The sequence below is a fragment of the Achroia grisella genome, unplaced genomic scaffold (assembly GCF_030625045.1).
Source record: "Achroia grisella isolate CSIRO2021 unplaced genomic scaffold, CSIRO_AGI_Agris_v1 utg3297, whole genome shotgun sequence".
Lineage (NCBI taxonomy): Eukaryota > Metazoa > Arthropoda > Insecta > Lepidoptera > Pyralidae > Achroia > Achroia grisella.
Window position 1 is genome coordinate 756,217 of NW_026712802.1, and position 19,357 is coordinate 775,573.

Sequence of the window (19,357 nt, forward strand, 5' to 3'; positions counted from 1 at the left end):
CGCGAAAGAATAACAAACATCCATCTATACTCACAAACGTTCGCGTTTATAATATTAAGATAAGGGTCATACATTACATTTAAGAAGTAAAATATAAAATATATTGTAGTCTAACAAAGACAAATTCATTATTTTATTTAATACTTGCTGTATACCGAATAATTTTCTACAAATCTCTTTTCATTTAATGGACGGCCGTCAAAAGGAAGTTAGACAGGACAAAACTGTTCATGAGTTTAAAATGCAAGCGATGAGCTTTAATTCAACTAATTCACACCATCTCATCTTTGGGCAGGAGCACCTGGATACCAGCTCGGTCCTTTTGACTCGGTTCAGAGACGTGCTATGAGAATTGTCGATGATCCCAATCTCTCTGACGGTATCGAGCCACTTAGTTTGAGGCGAGACTTCGCTTCGCTTTGTGTGTTCTACCGATTATACAACGGACTGTGTTCTGAGGAATTGTTCGACATGATGCCTACGACCACCTTTCACCATCGCACCGCTCGCCATCGACAGGGAATTCATTCCCACACGCTGGAACCTAAGTGGTCTCGGACAGTGCGGTTTCAGAGGAGCTTCCTCCCGCGTACACTTAGATTGTGGAATGAACTTCCTGCCGAGGTTTTCTCACGAGACTAGAGCATGGGGTTTTTCAAGAAGGGTATATTAAGGTTTCTTAAGGGTCGGCAACGCGCACGTGACACCCCTGGTGCTTCAGGGGTCCATAGGCTACGGTAACCATTTACCATCAGATGGGCCGTATGCTTGTTTGCCACCATAGTAGTATAAAAAAAAACCATTTATATTTAATTGTTTTTTGTGGTACGAAATTCTATAATTAGTTATATTCGTAATTTAGTGTACTTTACATAATTATTTTAATTACGAAGCGGAATAGAAATCTGTATTTCAGTTACTTTCACGGGAAAATTGAGGTACACCGGTCTACCGAAAAATGGGATTGTCCCATTCAAAATTGGATGCATGGCCATGATACATATAACGCAAGCGTTTATGTGCGGTTAAAGACAATTTTATGGGTGCTTTGAGTAACCTACTTACAAATATGATTTCAGATTAAGGTAATGACGTCATAAGCAAACAATAACGTGTCCCCGAGAAGGACATGACAATCTTTGTTTTTTCTCATAAGTACGTGATGTTTGCAATAAATACATAAGTGAAGTTGCTTTAATTAATTTGTTACGGTAGTTAGATTTCACGTTTCAATGTTATGTTAGTATTTATATTATATGTATCTAGTGATATAACAAGGTTCTGTTACGTAGTTCATTTTAATAAATTAATGTTATATACTTATTACATGAACTTCATATTAGTTGATAGTAGTAAATAATAGACTATATATATATTTATTTTTAAGAAATTTCCCAATGGTATCAGATATATCACAAATATGACATGTTGGTGCCATGCTTTATTGACATAAGTCACACTCGTGTCGAACACCTTCACGGCCGACCGAATACCGAATCCGAGGAATGACCGCAATCAACTTTACTTGACCTCATTGATGATCGTTTAACGAGTGCATCTAATCAAACAACCACGTGTAGACCTTAAAAACACAACTATTTAATCATACGTTTTGTAGTAATTCAATTATCGGGAATTGTCAGATTGGCACACGCTATTCTACGAGTTCTTGAATAAGCCATTTATTGGTATTAAACAAATGATTAATCCTCAAACACAATGGTTGCTTATCAGCAAAACATTGAGTCATATAGCCAAGGGAAATGCCTTATAAACCCATAATATTCACTGCAAACTATGCTTAACTGTCAAAGTACATACACAGCAAATTGCAGACAGAATATGCTTTATTCGCCCACACATAGAAGGTACAATACTTCCCATTTGTCAGTTTGTATGAGTGCAACAAGCGGCTTTATTGCTGCAAGCAATCTTCTTCAAGGCAACCTTTGAGATTGGAGTTGATTAAGGAACGGATAGGGACAGACAGATATTATTATGAGGATATTGGACAGAGGATATGCGAAATGGGTACGTCATTGGTAGACAACGACAAAAAGTATACATATTATTTTTCTACAATAGGAATTGCAAACAGGCTTATTGTTTTATGGCCGCATACATATGTACATATATTCTTATATTTAATATATAAAATTCTCGTGTCACAATATTAATAACCATACTCCTTCGAAACGACTTGACCGATTTTCATTAAACTTTATATGCATATTCAGTATGTCTGAGAACCAGCTTCTTCTAATCTATTTTTTCATACCGCTAAGTGATAAAGGTTTGTCCATCCTTAACATTTTATTTTTATTTTTTGGACTACTTATTTTTATTATATTTTTATAATGTGACATTAAAAATACGTATATTACTCTTATGTTGGCATTCTGGAGGACTAAGAAAACAATACCAACCCAAACAGCTTACAGAGCAAGATGTTTAAAAACGCGGCTAAAATATGTGAGACTGAGGTGAGGTACTCGTACTGATGACTTCTTACAATGTTGACTATTCTTTAGGTAATTTCTCTACAACTACAGATTTCAGCACATATTTACAATATATAGTATATTGTTTTATTTTATTTGATAATAATATTTATAAATTATACCTACAATATATATTTAGCTACATACAAATATTAAATTAATACGTCAGTTACAAATATGTGATCTCATTAAATTTAAATTAGCGAGTTTTAGTCTAAATCAGGATAGTAAACCACTAAGCCACCCGCGATGCTCTCAAACATATCTATAGCTCTTTAACTCCTTTATAATACACACATAATACATATAATTAATTATTTCAGGGGCATTTACTGGGTCTGACACAGAGTCAGATTACGTTGTTTTGCCCTCATTTTAATATGACTAACGACGCAAACCAATTTATCCGATTACATATGTTTTGTACTCTACACAATATACTCACGATTTATGACATCAAAATTCATCGAATCACTTTGAAATTAGGACTTGGCACAAAACCGTTAGTCATTATGTTATTTAATGGGATCTGCTCTACATCTGCTCTACCGAAGTCGTCACTTATGACGACTTCGGTAGAGCAGATGTGTATCTAAAACGTTATTTTTATGCTAAAAATCGCAATGTTACTTTATAAAATGGATTGAAGTTGATTAACTTTATAAAATGGATTGATTCAAAAACTTTACATTAAATATGCAAATATATTACGTATAACTTTTATAAGTAAATATATTTGAATAAATTATGATGAAGTTAAACCGAGCGAGCGATTCTACAATATATATTTGAATAGTGTAAATGTTTACACAAAATATAAGAGTTCTACGAGCATATTTATTCTCTAATTGCTCTTTTAACAGAAATCTACTTCGAAAAATATTCTGCTGGTACTTGTCCTGAGCTCCTTGTTATTCCACTGTAGCTCTACTTCAAGATTATTAAAGACCGCTCTATGAGACCATCTCGGTGGACGACTAATGGTCATTACGGTTTTGATGCAAACATTTCTGGAAATAAGACGTACCAGCTGGGCCTTGGCTGGCTTCAGACTTCATACATGCGAATTACAACTAAATGAGGAACAATTAAAAAGCGATCATGTTTAACCTATTCAACCACAGACAGACAATGGGTATTATGGAATACAATAAATAATAACGGAATATTATCTAATATTATCTATTCTTTGGCTTATTAATTAACCACAAATTGTATCACTGATGTTATACAGTACTCATTATAACACAATCGTAAAAAAAGTATTTTATTTTGAATAAATTATATGAAAAACCCTTAAGTAAATTTCTGTAATTACAATACAATTACAAAAATATTAAGCTGAGATGCTTATTGAATGTAGGTATATTAGTGGAAGTACAGTTTATGCATGAATAGTATACTAACGGTTACCTGTGACTGTAATTATGTATGCATAAATTTACAACACTTTGTAGCCTATATCAGTCCTCTTCATATTATCTATTTTCATGTAAAATTTTATTAAGATTTAACTGTGCATATGAAAAGTTAACAAACAAACAAATAGACAGACACTCATTCGCTTTTATAATATGTTAAAAGATTGATACTATTGGTACCTTTTTTTAATGAATAGTAATGAAAGTAATCGGCGACGGAGGAATAACTGAAATGTTACTATCGCCAACAGTAACAGTCCAAGTTCCCCATGACTACACACTGAAGATTACAACAGCAGTAAGTACATTAAACACAACATTATTTATATTTAAACATGTCTGCCCTTAAGATTTAAAATAAATACGTGTGTAAGAGAATAATTTGTAATTTAAAAGTAACTTTAGCGAACATAGTTTAATAGTGAAGTTAAATTCGTGATAAACAAACAAACCGTTACGGCTGTTATTCCGGATGGATAGTCAGAGACATTATGCATTTTAAACGTCATGGTGAATCCAACATGGCAGGGGAGGAAACTGGGCAGCCTACTGTTGTTTCTCGGACTAACTTTTGGTTCTATTATCAGTATTTCCATTACCAAAGAGTCAATATTGGGTATAGGTGGGGGTAGTAAACCAGTAGGCTCTGAATAAAGTATGGTGGCGTAGTGACGGTCCTTTACATTAAAAAGGAGTTCAGTCAGTAAGTATTGCAAAAGAAAGTTGATTTTCTTTATCGTGCAGCGGACGATTAAACCAACAATTAATTGCACCAAGATTATAGAGGATCGCTTTCATAATCCACCCGAGATAAGCTTGTTTGCAACACTGCGACAAAGGCCGTAGTGATCAAGGTTACCATGGGCACGTAGTTGCACCATTATAGACTGTTAGCTGAATACAAACATTCAGCGTTATTGGATATCGACCCAAACCAGACGCTATATATTTTGCATACTCTCTGCACTAACTGAGCGGAAAGTTTGAAGTATTCAATATCTCCATATATTACGGTACAAATTTCATATACTGTGTCTTTGGTACAGATTAAATTTAATATTATGCGAACAAAATTTGAAAATGTATAACTGTACTTCAATATTTCTGCCGTTCAAAAATCCATTTAGAGTGTGTAAAAAGTAATGGACAGGTAAGATCCGTTAGCAAATGCCTATGTTCAAAATTAAGACGCACATCTTATAAATATCATAAATTAACTTGAAATATCTTTATATGCAAGTATTTTTATAGGCGAAGTCCTTATTTACTTTTTTATTTATATACCAGTGGTAGGGAAGATTTCTGAGGTTATTTAAACAATTGTTATTTAGCGACAGTCCGCTTGTTTACTTTTCTTCATTGTCCCTATGATAACAACCAAACTAAAATAGAATCAATTGTTTGTGCGGCATTGTGATAAACTGACAAGGAGTCTCCACTATTAACTAATGAAAATGTGATCAAAATTAAGAACGTCAAATGTATCTATTAAATATAAAATGTAATTATTATTCTTTAGTCATATTCAATTCTAATTAACTAAAGGATAACATTATATGTAAAAATGGTTAATTATGAGGATACTTTGCCTTACAAATAAAATCAACAGCGATAAAATTAGTTATTAAATACATCGGTAAGATAGGTATAAAATTAAAGATATCAGGTAATATATATTATACAATAAGATATTCAGTACACATAATCTGCAATATACTGAAACAGTAAACAATTTATTTCCTCTGAGTAGTAAATAAATTGTTTTTGTCTTTCCGAGAAAAGTTCATTTGTTTCAGTTCAACTCGATTAGTGTTTTAGTCGATGCATGCAATAGTTACAAATACAGATACCGTCATAATAAACTGTTAATTATGGATGTTCCTTATTAACTTACTAGCCAGCTGTCGCGCCTTCTCACTAGTAGAATATTACATTATACACCTAAACCTTTGTTGGAATGACTCTGTTGACACATGAAAACCGCATGAAAATTTGTTCAGCCATTTTTTAAACTTTCGCCAACATACCGAAAGACGCAGGGACGAACTCTGTTTTATAATAGTTGTCAATGGTTTTTACATATTTTAAAATATTGAAAAACGATAGTCCATGGTGATTAAAAATTAATAACATACATAAACGGTCGAAAGTGTCCTATATGAATAAACAATTCTGACTATGACGTATATATTCCAATTTAAATTCGAAGTTACCAGTGATTTTCCAATTAGGTCACTTATTTTCGGTGAGAGATACAGATTCGAATTAATGACAGGTTTTTATAGAAGTTATAAAGTTTGTTAATGTTCGCAAATAAAAGAAGGCCCAAATCGCTTAGGGAAATTGAGTTGAAAAATTGGACTATATGTGCTTGTTTCTACATGAATTTACAACGGATGAAAAGTACTAGTATAGAGTACTTTTTATCCGAATCCTAGAGAATATTACGTGATATAATTTTTCATTGCAAATGCTAGATGAATCCAAATTCTCTGAGTACATGATAGGAAATACCTGCTTCACTATTCATGTCAGATATTCCTATATTTGTAAAAAAACTACCTACTGTAATACCGGTAGACCTCACTGTACCGTGGAAAACAAACATACCTACTAAACGAATTAACAAATGGCTATATAGATGCTCCTTAAATCTACATCAGGGTCACAAGTCCCGGGAACTGTTCGGAGTTTTGCTCTTTTCTACACGACGGCCCGGCACCCGCACACTGAATCCATGGAATGCTAGAAGTTCGTGTCGCTCTCAAGCCCTTAAGGCGTTACCAACACTATCAGGACTCTAATCGACCTTCTTATAGTATTTCGGGTAAAAATCAGTACAATATTTTGCGTAAAAATAACAAACATTCATCCAAATTTTTGCGTTTCCGAGTGTAATATTAATAGGATATAACGCCCACCTATTTTCAGCCCCGCTAAATATAATTTCCAATTCCACTATGTTGCGTTTGCGTCAAGGAAACAGATCGCAATATCGATCAGCATCTGCCCTGCAGTTCGTCGGTATCTGGCGATAAACAAACTTGCTTCGTATAGCTATATTAACATTTCAAGGAGCTCTGAATGACCTATTTATTTACTATCTGCACAGCGCACGTGACACTATGATGTTGCAAGCGCTCATAGATTATGGTAATCGCTATTAAACCATAAAACCGGCCATTAAATACAAACAGAAAATTATCGATAATATGATAAATATTAGAGTTATATCAATAAATACGAAATTTTTTAACTAATAATATGATATCGACCCCTACCATAAGTGAAATACAAAAGAAAAACAATTAAACTTAAAAATACTTAAAATACAAAGGAATTGACAAAAGCCACTTTTGTCAAGTTTTTTTTTCCGTTGAAAAGTGTTTTAAATGAAATAAATCATGTTCCGATCGCTATCGACGCATTCGTTCGCAGTTATTTATTGTGTAAAAATAAACGTCAGCTATGTATAAACATATACAATACAATATCAATATATTAATATACATTTATCAGCAAGTCTATAATATTAGGCATATGTAAATAATGATACGTTAAAAGACATTAAATAATCTTAATACAGTAACAAGTTTAGCAGAGGAAATCGAAAAATTCGCTCAAGCTATAAAATAACTAGTTGAAACTGGTTATTTCTATATTTAAGTATATTGAAACGTACACCTGTATGAAAAATAACATGTGCTTCTATCTAAATCCATAAATTTTTGCGAATTGTAAACATAGAAATAAATTATTGAAACGGGTTTTTTATGTTATTATTGCCTCACTGCCCTCCTTATGTTAGTGCAAAAAAAAAGTATAGATTAGAATGATTCTTCATCATAATTGAAATAACCAAAAATATTTTAATACCATTCATTTGTTCATGTTTCTGTTATGTTGTATTCCGTAAGGTTCGAAAATCAAAATTAACTTGAGTGGATTTTTTTTAATGACGAAACAAAAACGTTTCTTTAAATGTTATAATAAATATCATTTACACAAATAATAATAATTTTACGAACGTCTTTCCTATTTTTATTATATCTAAAATGGATAACGAAGGTGATAACAAAATATGAAACCTCATTTAAATTATTAAATACACAGTTACCCTAAGCAACAGTAGAGTATATTAAGAGATATAAGGGTGATTTTAATGTGAGGCAAGGATTAAATAAATTAGATGATATCATACACTTCAAAGTTCTGTTTTACAAATAGTTAACTAATAACACGAGCTTATGTTACGCCGTTAGTGAAAACGTTATGTTTGATTAACTGAATATAGAGGTGAAAAAATTAAGAGATATTTTAGTAAGACAATTTTGCAGTACCTAACTATTTACTACATTAGGCGGGTTATTCGCATTAATCTATATCAATATCCAGTAATCTATTTATTTTTATTTGTCTTAGTTTACATAATAACAGTTTCGTTCTGACCTAATAAATGCCAACTTGCCTAAGTTTTCGAATATTAGATGATACTAAACACCGATAAAATATAGAGTTTTTTAAATAGTAATTTAAAAAATTATCAATCAAAACGAAGCACGAACTATTTACGAGTATATTATTATTTAGCTTATAAAGTTCCTGTTTCAAATAATTAGTGGATCAACTTTGTTGAAACCCATTACATAAACATCGCCTAAGGGTGATTAGCTAAACACATTAGCAAAAGTCAAGGTCAGATCGTCAGTTTATTCATTCAGGTTGTAATATATTGTAAGAATCTTTATTGTTAACAAATTGTTGAAATTTCCACATTGAAGTGTCACGCCTGTCAATTAGATCATTAACTAAGTAGCTTTATCTTAAGGTAGTGTTTCAAATCTCGTTATGGTCACTTTTTTTTAGTATTTTTAATTCTCAACATCAAGCCTGAGTTATAAATGGTGAGCAGTTATTGAATAGTGGTCTCATTGCTAGCAATATACTACGTTAATCTCTACACGGCCCCACTTAGAAACGATCACGGAAAATTCTCAGTGAATAGTCGTCACTATGAGCTAGTGACCTGACTTCATCTTCTACTGGTGCTCCGCGGGCTTATACCGTTAACGCTGGCGACTGCAGCATTCCATTTACAAATATTAAAAAAAGACTACTATAATAATATTAATCTCGGGACAATTCACATAGCTTCATCTAGATCCAAGTTAAAGTAGCTGGGGCTTGTGTTATGGCTACTAGACAACAAATACATAGATATTATATTTTCTAAATACATACAATATTATTATGTTATAATATATATTATATTATAATATATAAACATAATCATAAGGCGGTGTGCTAAACGTCTAGACAACTGAGGCGGTCGTCGAATTGATAACATTTATCTAAATAAACGTCAACGCCTATTAATAAGCTCTAATTCTCTCTGTGTACTCTCAGAATAAAAATAAATATTTCGCCATCCTTTTCATTCTCAATATGTTGTAAGTACGAAGCACATTACACACTGCTGAGAATGAAAATACCAAATAAAACCATGTAACAAGCCGCTTAGCCACCATGGTAGCAGGAGGCTAATATACCTTAATTATGAGGCGAGACCGTGCCCTATAATGGCGCGTTAATTTCAAGTTATGTTGAGAATTTTGATCCTTATTAATATATGTAATGGTAATTATGTTACATTGTTAAAGTTGTTAAGCATATCGCAGAGCTTGTATGCAAATAAAGATAACTATATCTTACCATATTCAGACTAAATTCCAAGGTGTTTTCCGGTTTTTAAAACATGGTAATGAAATAGGAAACGGAGGCATAAGATTCTAGCGCTTCTTGGAATGTAATTGTTTAATTTGTCAGACTGATATACTTAATAACACAGTGATTTCTATGTGACAAGCACGTACTAAATAAGAATTCATCGCAACAAATGAGGCATGGTGAGTAATTGATCGATCGATCCAGTCTATGATTAGCTTTTTAGCATTAGTCGGGATACCATAAAATACCTAAGTATTTTATGGTATCCCGACTAATTTATATTGGATTCCACATTAATAAATGTATCAACAAATGATGCTTACAAAAAATCAATTATAACTACATTACTATGGAACCAATACTGGAGAATTCCTATTGATTGTAAAAATACCAAAATTAGTAGAAAAATTTTCAACTTTATGGAATCAGCACCTAGAGTTTTAATATAATTACATAATCTTATTGATCAGAAAAATAAGTGGTAATGATCAAAATGCTCTAAGAATAGGGCAATTGAAAGCCGCCTCTATTTTAAAGTTATTTGAAAACGAAAATTTATCCTTCACTTATGATTTGATATTATGACATTCATATTGTACAAACGTGTGTATTCCTTATAACTATCGTGTACTTTTGGATGTAATTTAAACGGCTATTAAATGAACGTATTGTATTTCTATACCTGGTGATTCGTGATGCGTCAGTGAGTATGACAACTAGCCACCGCACCGTACAATTGTAATATACATATAGTGAAATATGAAGAATATTTTATCATACATTAGTATGTCTACATTAAAATTATAATTAGACGCTGCAAATTTTGTAAGACTATATGTATGTGAAGTGTAAAATACGAAAAATTCTCACTGTTAGTACATGATCTATCATAATATCACATGATATATCTCATAGACCAACTCTATGGGCAGAGATAGATTAATCACGAACTAACCGATTCAGTTGTTCAACTTCGCTATTCATTAATGCTCCGCTCCTATTGGTCGTAGCGTGATTTTATATAGATTATAATAGATAGACAGATAATATAAGCCTTTCGCGATAAATATTCTATCCAACATTGTAATATTTTCCTCCTGAGTTTACCGTATTCAACTAACCAAACAAACAAACTCCATAGCATTATAATACTACTATAGATTTTTAGACGGACTCTTTATAAAACCACAATCAGTCACGAATCTACTAATCATGAATTAACCAATTGTATTGCATTATTCGGATTTCAATTCCAATTTCAATATGGAAAGAAATCTATTGAGTCAATAAGCATTATTTTTGTACTATTTCAAAATGTATACTGAAACAATCTTACACGAATACCTATTGTGTAAAAAAAATAATTTTTTGAAGTTTATTTATGTTCAGCAAATTCTAATAAATAATCATAAATAAATAACAGAATTTATTAAATCAAAACTGCAAAACAAAATCAACAGATACATTTGCTGAAATTACATAGTTGTATTTTACTAGATGTGACTTATGTATACATATATCAAATTATATGTAATAGTAATTAACTAGGCAAGTGCAAATATAAAGGCATTGAAATACTTATTAGACAAGAACATCTTATCGCAATATAGATAATATTCAACATCGTCCCAGTTTGATACAAAAACAATAGAAACTCCGTTGTTCCCCACAAGTCATAAGTCATAATAAAATCGCAAATACATTGTCTTATGCGCAATATATTATTTAATTTGTAGGAAATTTAACCCATTGCCCTACATTGCTCTTAGCCTGTTATGAAAACTTAATTCAAATGCAGTGACGGCAGTAGAGATACGATAAGCGATTTATATAACAGCTATGTATATCGCGTGTCACAATAGTCATAAAAAGTACAATGATAGTTATACTCAGTAAAAGTATGCCAAGAAAATGTGATTTCTATGTTAATGAAAAAAATTAAGGTGTTAGCAATATTGGCCACTCAAAACCTGGAGACAGAAAAATATTGGTTTTTCTAACAATATTTTCATTTCGTGTAAGTACGTGGATTGAGTACAAAGTCGATGTTCATTTTTACGACTTTGTTATATGTAGTATTTACTCATTGTTTTCATTTACCTAGTCCTAATTGCGCAATCTATTCAACTTATTACAGGAGATATATGTAAACTCTAATATTTATTCTTAGAATCACTACTACACACCTTATGAAAAAGAACTAAAGAGCATAACCGTTGTCAAAAGTTTAAAGTGTGTTCTCATTTCAAGAAAATCAACAAAGACAAAATTATCACGACGAAACAGATGGATCAGCCGTTTATGTGTATTTGTTTAGTCTGAAGACTCTTTGTTGACTGCTAAAGATAAGACTAACCTTGTCAAATGTGATGACCGCATTCGCGGATCCTATAGTACCGTCCTTTTTCTTCTCTATCTTGTAGACGACGATGTTGTTCTCCCGTACAGTGTGTATGATAAACGCCTTGGAATCAGGACTCCAAGCAACATGGGATGCGTGGTCAAACTCGATGTTTACACGCAATGTCTTGTGTTCCTTCTGGTTCAAATCCCGAATATCCCATAGGATTACTGAACCATCTGGGCAAAATTTTATCTAATTACTAGACATTAACGTACAAATGTTTCATGGTGTCGGTCACTTATGATTTCGAGGTCGCCTTTCCGCTAATCCTAAACCTATTATATAGTTTATGATTCATTGAAATGTAAGTAATAGATATTTGTAATGTACAAATTCCTATTACTTTCATTTATAAAAGACATTATTTAACGATTAGTAGTAATATTATTTAAGTTAGCACATTTCATAGACTTATATAGAAAACAACAGAATTATGAGAAAATACCACTTCAATATTATCATTTTAGTATTCATTATATTGAAGTGGCTTAACTTCGTTATAAAGAAGACTTATGTTGTTTTTATTGAAACAATTATTGGAGTAAAAAGCCCCAATTCTTTTAGCAGCTTATCATTAACATCAGTTATGATATTACTTATGTTTTCTACAAATTTACTTCAAAGAATCCACTCAATTTATGTGATACCTATCAATAGACTAAAACAATTGTTACAGACTATTTCGATCTATTAATAAATTACAAGAAGCTAGCTATTGCCTGTGATTTAAATGACGCGTAGGTACAGTTTAGAATTTATATTCAAAGGGATTATTATTATTTCTTTACTGACTATTGTCAAGTATATGGACTACTACACTACTTGACAATAAACATTAAAAACATAATTCAACCTAGAGTTTAAATTGTTTTCAGAGTTAATACGATTACTTTTTGTACTTTGCAGTCACTCAATGGAATTACAAGTTTAAAACGTTGTTCCCCAGTAATTAGTTAATGCGATATTACGAGTCGTAAAAAATCAGGTAAAACTACAAAAATAAGTCCCTTCTTTGGTTCAATAATTCAAACAAAATTAATGGTTAAAAACAAAAATATAAAGACCGGTGTAGTAAACACTTATCAACAGGCAGATGTTATTTTATGACAGTATTGTTACAATATTACTGATAAATAATAGCTCTAAATTTTCGACTCGTTTTAAGGCTTTTGTTCCATTGTCGAGAATGAACAAACAATTGACTAATTTTAGCAATTTTTAAAAGTCGTATCACAGTATTTAGTTTTAACATTTAAGTATGTTTTTTGGTTTATACAGTACCTCGTGGTATTTTCTATACTTATATCTATTTATATAAAGGTATTCACTTGTAACTATTGAATTAATATTCAATGTCAATTATGGACCAATCAACCGATATTTTATTCAATCTCCAGTGAAGGCAATCGTCAAATCATAGCCTATTAAAAAATACATTTATGTCGCAAAATTATGAACGTCCTCGCGATTTTACATGGGAGACTTCTTTATGCTCAACGCATTGTTAGAACAAAAGTGAATTGTTCAAGGAATTATTTATAAAACATCAAAAAATTATCAAAGGTCACAGATCAATAATTACCTATTCTTATATAGAGACTTAACAAAACTAATATAATATAATAGAGCGTACTTTTATGAGGTTTTATTTTAATGGATGATAATAGAACAGTGATACTGCCTGCGTTAATGGTTCAAGTCTGCGTGGCACCAGTGGAGGATGAAAATAAAGCATGGGGGAGGGGGGTAGAGATCAAACTGACATGGTACATTGCTAGCAATGAGATCATTACTCCACATTTTCAACAGTCTTCTCCCTCCTCCATGAGATTGTATGTAAGTGAAGTGCCCTTCATCAACGGTAAGGTTAATACTGATCATATTGTTATAATTCTGTCATTTTATTGTTATGGGGGAAAAGCATTGCATATCTTAGTCCTGGATGTTTTTCTTAATAAGGGAACGGGGATAGGAGGGCCTTTTTGAGCACGTATTGTTGTATCCTAAATAAAAGGAAGGGAGAAGATTTAGTAATGGGTACCAACTTGTGACTATATTGTACTGTCAGGTTGACCTCCACGCGGTTCCCTCTGGAAAATACCGTAGTAAACTTATGGTAAATTCGCCACGACAGACTAACCCTGACTTCATCCTCGTTCTATCATGCTCCACTGGTTACCCGCCAGCGTATCATTAGCGCAGGCGGGACTACCATTATATATTAATATATTAAAAAAAAAATTAAACAAGTTATATTATTACAGACTCGCAAATTATATTTAAGTACATTATTCAATCCCGCAAAAGTTAGGACAGCAGGCTTACATTATAACTAGGGGATGATGGAATTAGTTTAGTTTTGTAGTTTCATGATAATTCATTTCGCGAGTTGCTCTACATGTAAAATTGCTTCCAAAATGTGTAGTAGTTGTGTCGTGCTCACGGTGCACTTCATAAAATTGCAGGTTAAATAAATAATTTTGCTAAAAGCAGCACGTAAACTATGTACATCGCTGTTTGCTGCCTCATGTCGCGGTTGCAGACTTCTGTGTGCCTTTACGTTAAACTATGTATGTATATTCCCTATCGTTGTACATTAAAAGTAAAAGGATTTTCTGTATACATTTGATATAAGGTATTAAATTCTTTTTATAAGGGGGTTTTTGCGTAAGAACATTATACTGTAATCAAATATATGTGATTCAAAAATGTAGATAGATAGAGAAGAGTATACAAGTGTATTAGCAATTAAACCACCGATAAAAAAAATAGTAAGTTAACACAGTAAATATATAGATGTTGCTGTGTTACCTAGTTATAAAGATAGATAAGAGTATATATCTATATTAGCAATAACATAATGGTCATTTGACGACCTCAGGTCGACGTTTTCGCTCAACCGCTTTAAGTCCGTTGGTCGCGGGTTTGAGTCCTCGCACGGCACAAACATTTGTATTTATGAGTATCATTGTTAGTATCATTCTGGGTGTTTTCCATGTATAATATGTATGTTTTTACGAAAAATGTATGTATGTATCTATTTGTATCAGTTATCGAGTACCCATAATACAAAGTTTAAGCTAGCGTAACTTGGGTCTAGATGGCGCTATGTGAATCGTAGTTAGATTATTATTATTATATGTGTATTAGCAATTTAACTATCGATTAAAAAAATAGTAAGTTGACATAGTAGTAGTAGATGCTGTGTTACCTATTTCTGCCAAGAAGCAGTCAGCCATTTAGAATTTATTTATTTATTCGTCTGAACATAAAGAAATGAATATTACAGCGGATTAAATACCTGAAATCACAGTCTACTAATGAACCGTCGCTCTGAACACAGAGTACCTATAACTATTACTGAGTGCATACAGCTATGCAATAAATTCTATCCCAATAGGTACTATATACGTGTTTCAACATGCAGGGATCAATAACTATCGCTAGCTCTGATACGTGGATAAACATCACCTGTGTAAGAGCGAGAACTCCTGTATGGTTATACAACGTGTATCATATATAACCACTAGACAGCACTTTATTATCTGTTTCCTAGTACTGGACATGTCAATAGCAGACACTAATGAGTACTCGTTGTTGTGATTTTCAATTAAGTGTGCAATCAGTTTATTCTATTATATTTACTTAAATTAAATTAAAACTTGATTTCAGTTAAATAATATACCTTTAAGCTTGTTATGCTAGACGAGATAATCAGAAGTAGGTATTTGCTGTCGATGTTCTAATCAACTCAACATTTCATATTCACGTTTGGCTGTTAAATTTGAATGTAATCAGAAGGATGAACCTCTCGTCATCTCTTGGCTTTACTCTTGTTAAAAGTTGTTATATTATTTTCATTAATGAAATACAAAACTATACAAAGTTATATATTGTAATATAGAGGTTGGCGTCGGCCAAATTCATGCTCACAATCTTTTAATAAACTACACATTTCATTGAATATGTGCATATGTATTTGTATAAATATAAAATATACAATTACACAAAACTCGATCAAGAATTAATTGCTAACCATAATTGAACCCGAGGTAAGAGGGCAAGAACCAAGCAAGTCAAGTCCTCTACCCGGCATAAGGTCAACGGACCATTTGATATCGAAACTGAGTCACTGTTTCAAGGTCTTTGTATTTCAGGCAGTTACTCCCAGCGTGCTACACTCAGTGGTAACCGACGCGATTTCACGATTGGAAATCGGAGGCAATTTTACTGAGTGACTTTCAATGTACACGGCTTGCAAAAATTACTTTACATACTGTTTATATTACGATTTGCAAAAATATAGCTATCGTACACTACGGCTTTGACTATGGATAAAGGTTAAATATAACGGCGGTCTCGGTGGTGGAGTGGTTTAGCACAACGCCTTGTGATGGTTGCGGGTTCGATTGCTCGAACGATGCAAATATATGTATTCATGAGTATGAATGTTTATATCGGTCTGGGCGTTTTCTACGTATAATATAATACATACGTAGTACCTATAATAGAATGTCTTTATGTATTTCTATCAGTTTTGTAGTACGTACCTACTCATAATACAAGCTCTGCTTAGCGGGGATCGGCCCTGTGTTATTATTATAATATCTCAGGTGAAGTATATAATACATAAGTATGTTAAATACTTCACTTGAGAACCAGAATTTGTTCATATCCATGCAGGTGTTAAGTTTACTTGAGTAAAAAATAAACTTGTACAAATGTATCACATTAGAAAAAGCAAAGTCTAATCGATATCCACATAAAGAGCTATTATCCTTATTTAATAATTGCTCGTTATAAACTGACAACCTGTGTCTTTAAAGTGTCTATTCCAAATGAAAATTTCACTTTCAATAACATTATTAAGGATAATTTTGTCAATTATATTATCATGTAAATAAATGTAAATTAACAAGGAAAACATTAATTCCATATGTCATAATAATTAAACATTTGGACAGTCGTTTCAGCGGCAAAAGACTAATAATACAATGAAACATTTGAACAAAGACAAAAGACTTCAAATATTATTTAAATTTAAATTGTTCAACCTACTTGTGATTTGACCTACTTAACTTGAATAATTTTGAATTCACTTGTTTCCTGATGTTTTTATAAAATACCTACTTCGTAGTCTTAGAATTGCAAATGTCAATTTTTTTTCAATTTTATTATTATTATTTTAACACGATTCTACGAGCTATTAATAAATCTCAGTTTTTATAATCTAATACAATGTATCGAAGTTATATTGCGAAGCGAGATATGTAAGATAATTAATAATTATGCGTGCGTTTGAATCTTTTCGTTCAACGGCCTCCTCAAGGGAACTAGGAAGTCTACAGTCGAATATACTCACAAAAACTTTAATTTACAATAGCCCTCATCGATGTTTGCTACATACATAATTTTCGTGTGTATATTTGAATAACGACGTTTGTCGGTTCTTACATATATAATGAACACGGAGATTTTATCCAAGCTATAGGTAAGACAAAAACTCGTCTCTACCAGAGATACAAAATTCAAGGTTCGAGTGTACAGTCGATTGAGGCCAAGCGTCATCGCAGATTCAGACCCGTGGGCAGGCCGTTGGTACGGTCACGTCACAAATTTGTTATCACCTTGGTAACTTGGTAAGTAATTTAATGGTAAGCTTCAGTAAACTCTACAAATGTCAATATCACGCTCGCATGATTCATTAGTAGGGTAAGTTCAATGACACACAATTTCTTTCATCAAACAGGTGAATTTACACTCTATCTGTATTATTTACAAAAACACAAATCGTTTAAATGTAAAATGTAATATTTTAGGACATGAATATGAATTTAGGTCCAGAAGAGATGACACTAAATATGATTAATAACATTAATTTTAAAAAAGCGCATGGTATATAATAATCCTAGTATTCATAACATTACACACATATTACAAGTAGGTGTATTTTCGCATGTCTACATCACATTTTCTCATAAAGTAACGTATGAGTATAATATTGTAGGACACTAAGTGGAGGGTCTTTGTTAATGGCTAGTAGTGGGGAAGATGACGAAATCCACTATACTTTGTGCAAGTCCTATTGTGAAATACGTATTGACACGGCAAAATTGAACGACGCTATGGACACCGTTGTTTTGAATATGTTTAGTTTACAAACGCAACATCATTCATGTTTTGTATACTATTTCATAACACTCGAGACGACACGTCAAACTATTCCAATGAACGAGAGCGTAGTATAGAGAGTGAGAATAATGATGAAATTGTTCAATACAACAATTTCAAATAAGATAGTACTTATATAGAAAAATTAGAAAAATTAACTAGGTTTATATACCTATGTCATCAAATAGGTATAAGATGATAGTGCATAATAGACATTCGAGCACGAATTCATGAACTAACAACTGTCTGTAGACTTTTCCTATATATTATGACATATAATATTTGTTACAGCAATGATAACAAGATTATTGTCCTATCTATAGACGACATTAGCGGCGACATATCGTCTGATTTTAGCGACAGTCGTTTATCAAGAAACCCTTTATGTATAAATATGTAGGTATACTTACGTTGTAAAAGTCTATTTCGAGCACGGCCGACGATGACGAGTAGAGCACCATTTCCGTTCCCAGAAATGTGGCGAAATTAACAGCTGTTTATTGTTTTGCTGATATGAAAATGTTATCACATATGCCAATCATAATAACCGATAAGTTTAGAAAAGATACCTGCTGTCGTAATGTTTGACTCGAATCGACATATTGATCACTTGAAAACAGGAAATTGAGATTCTCTGTCGTCTTTATTTCCTTTCATCCGGGAAGTGATTACGGGACAAAGGAAACTAGTACAAAAGTAGGAAGTCTCGAAATAAAGTCTAATATGAACATTGTAATAGTGGAATTACATACTCCTATTCTGGGAAAAAACCAGAACCAAATTCGAAGCGTTAATTAATTGTTTGTTATGATAAAGATGATTCTCTATCAAACTACGAAATACACAAGTAAGAAATCTATCACGCGTAATTTATTGGTAGGTGTGGTAATACGTATCTACATTATCTAGTAAGGAAGTTTTTATCCTCGATTATCAAGGTACGATAAAATGCTCGTATTTGTAAATATTGCTACATGCCATATGCCCATTGTTAGATTTTATATATTATACATGAGCACATGTATATGTACATATATAATATGTAACTTATAAACGTAACATTTGCTATCGGTCAGCAGGTCATATTTACATAAAATAGTTTACTGGTATTTTTGTATACTATATGGTTTTGT

The 19,357-nt window shown here is 32.2% G+C and overlaps 2 protein-coding genes across 2 annotated transcripts in view; one reads left to right on the top strand and one right to left on the bottom strand.

Moving 5' to 3' along the window:
- The window catches only part of LOC131843768 (ribosome biogenesis protein WDR12 homolog), a 258,938-nt gene that overhangs the window by 225,635 nt on the left and 13,946 nt on the right, over positions 1 to 19,357 (top strand). The gene's annotated exons all lie outside the window — the stretch shown is intronic.
- LOC131843766 (transducin beta-like protein 2) overlaps positions 1 to 19,357 on the bottom strand; it is a 76,849-nt gene that overhangs the window by 13,424 nt on the left and 44,068 nt on the right. The window contains exon 3 of the mRNA XM_059192509.1: positions 12,006 to 12,229. Coding sequence (XP_059048492.1) covers positions 12,006 to 12,229 — 224 coding nt within the window. The remainder of the gene's footprint in view (positions 1 to 12,005; positions 12,230 to 19,357) is intronic.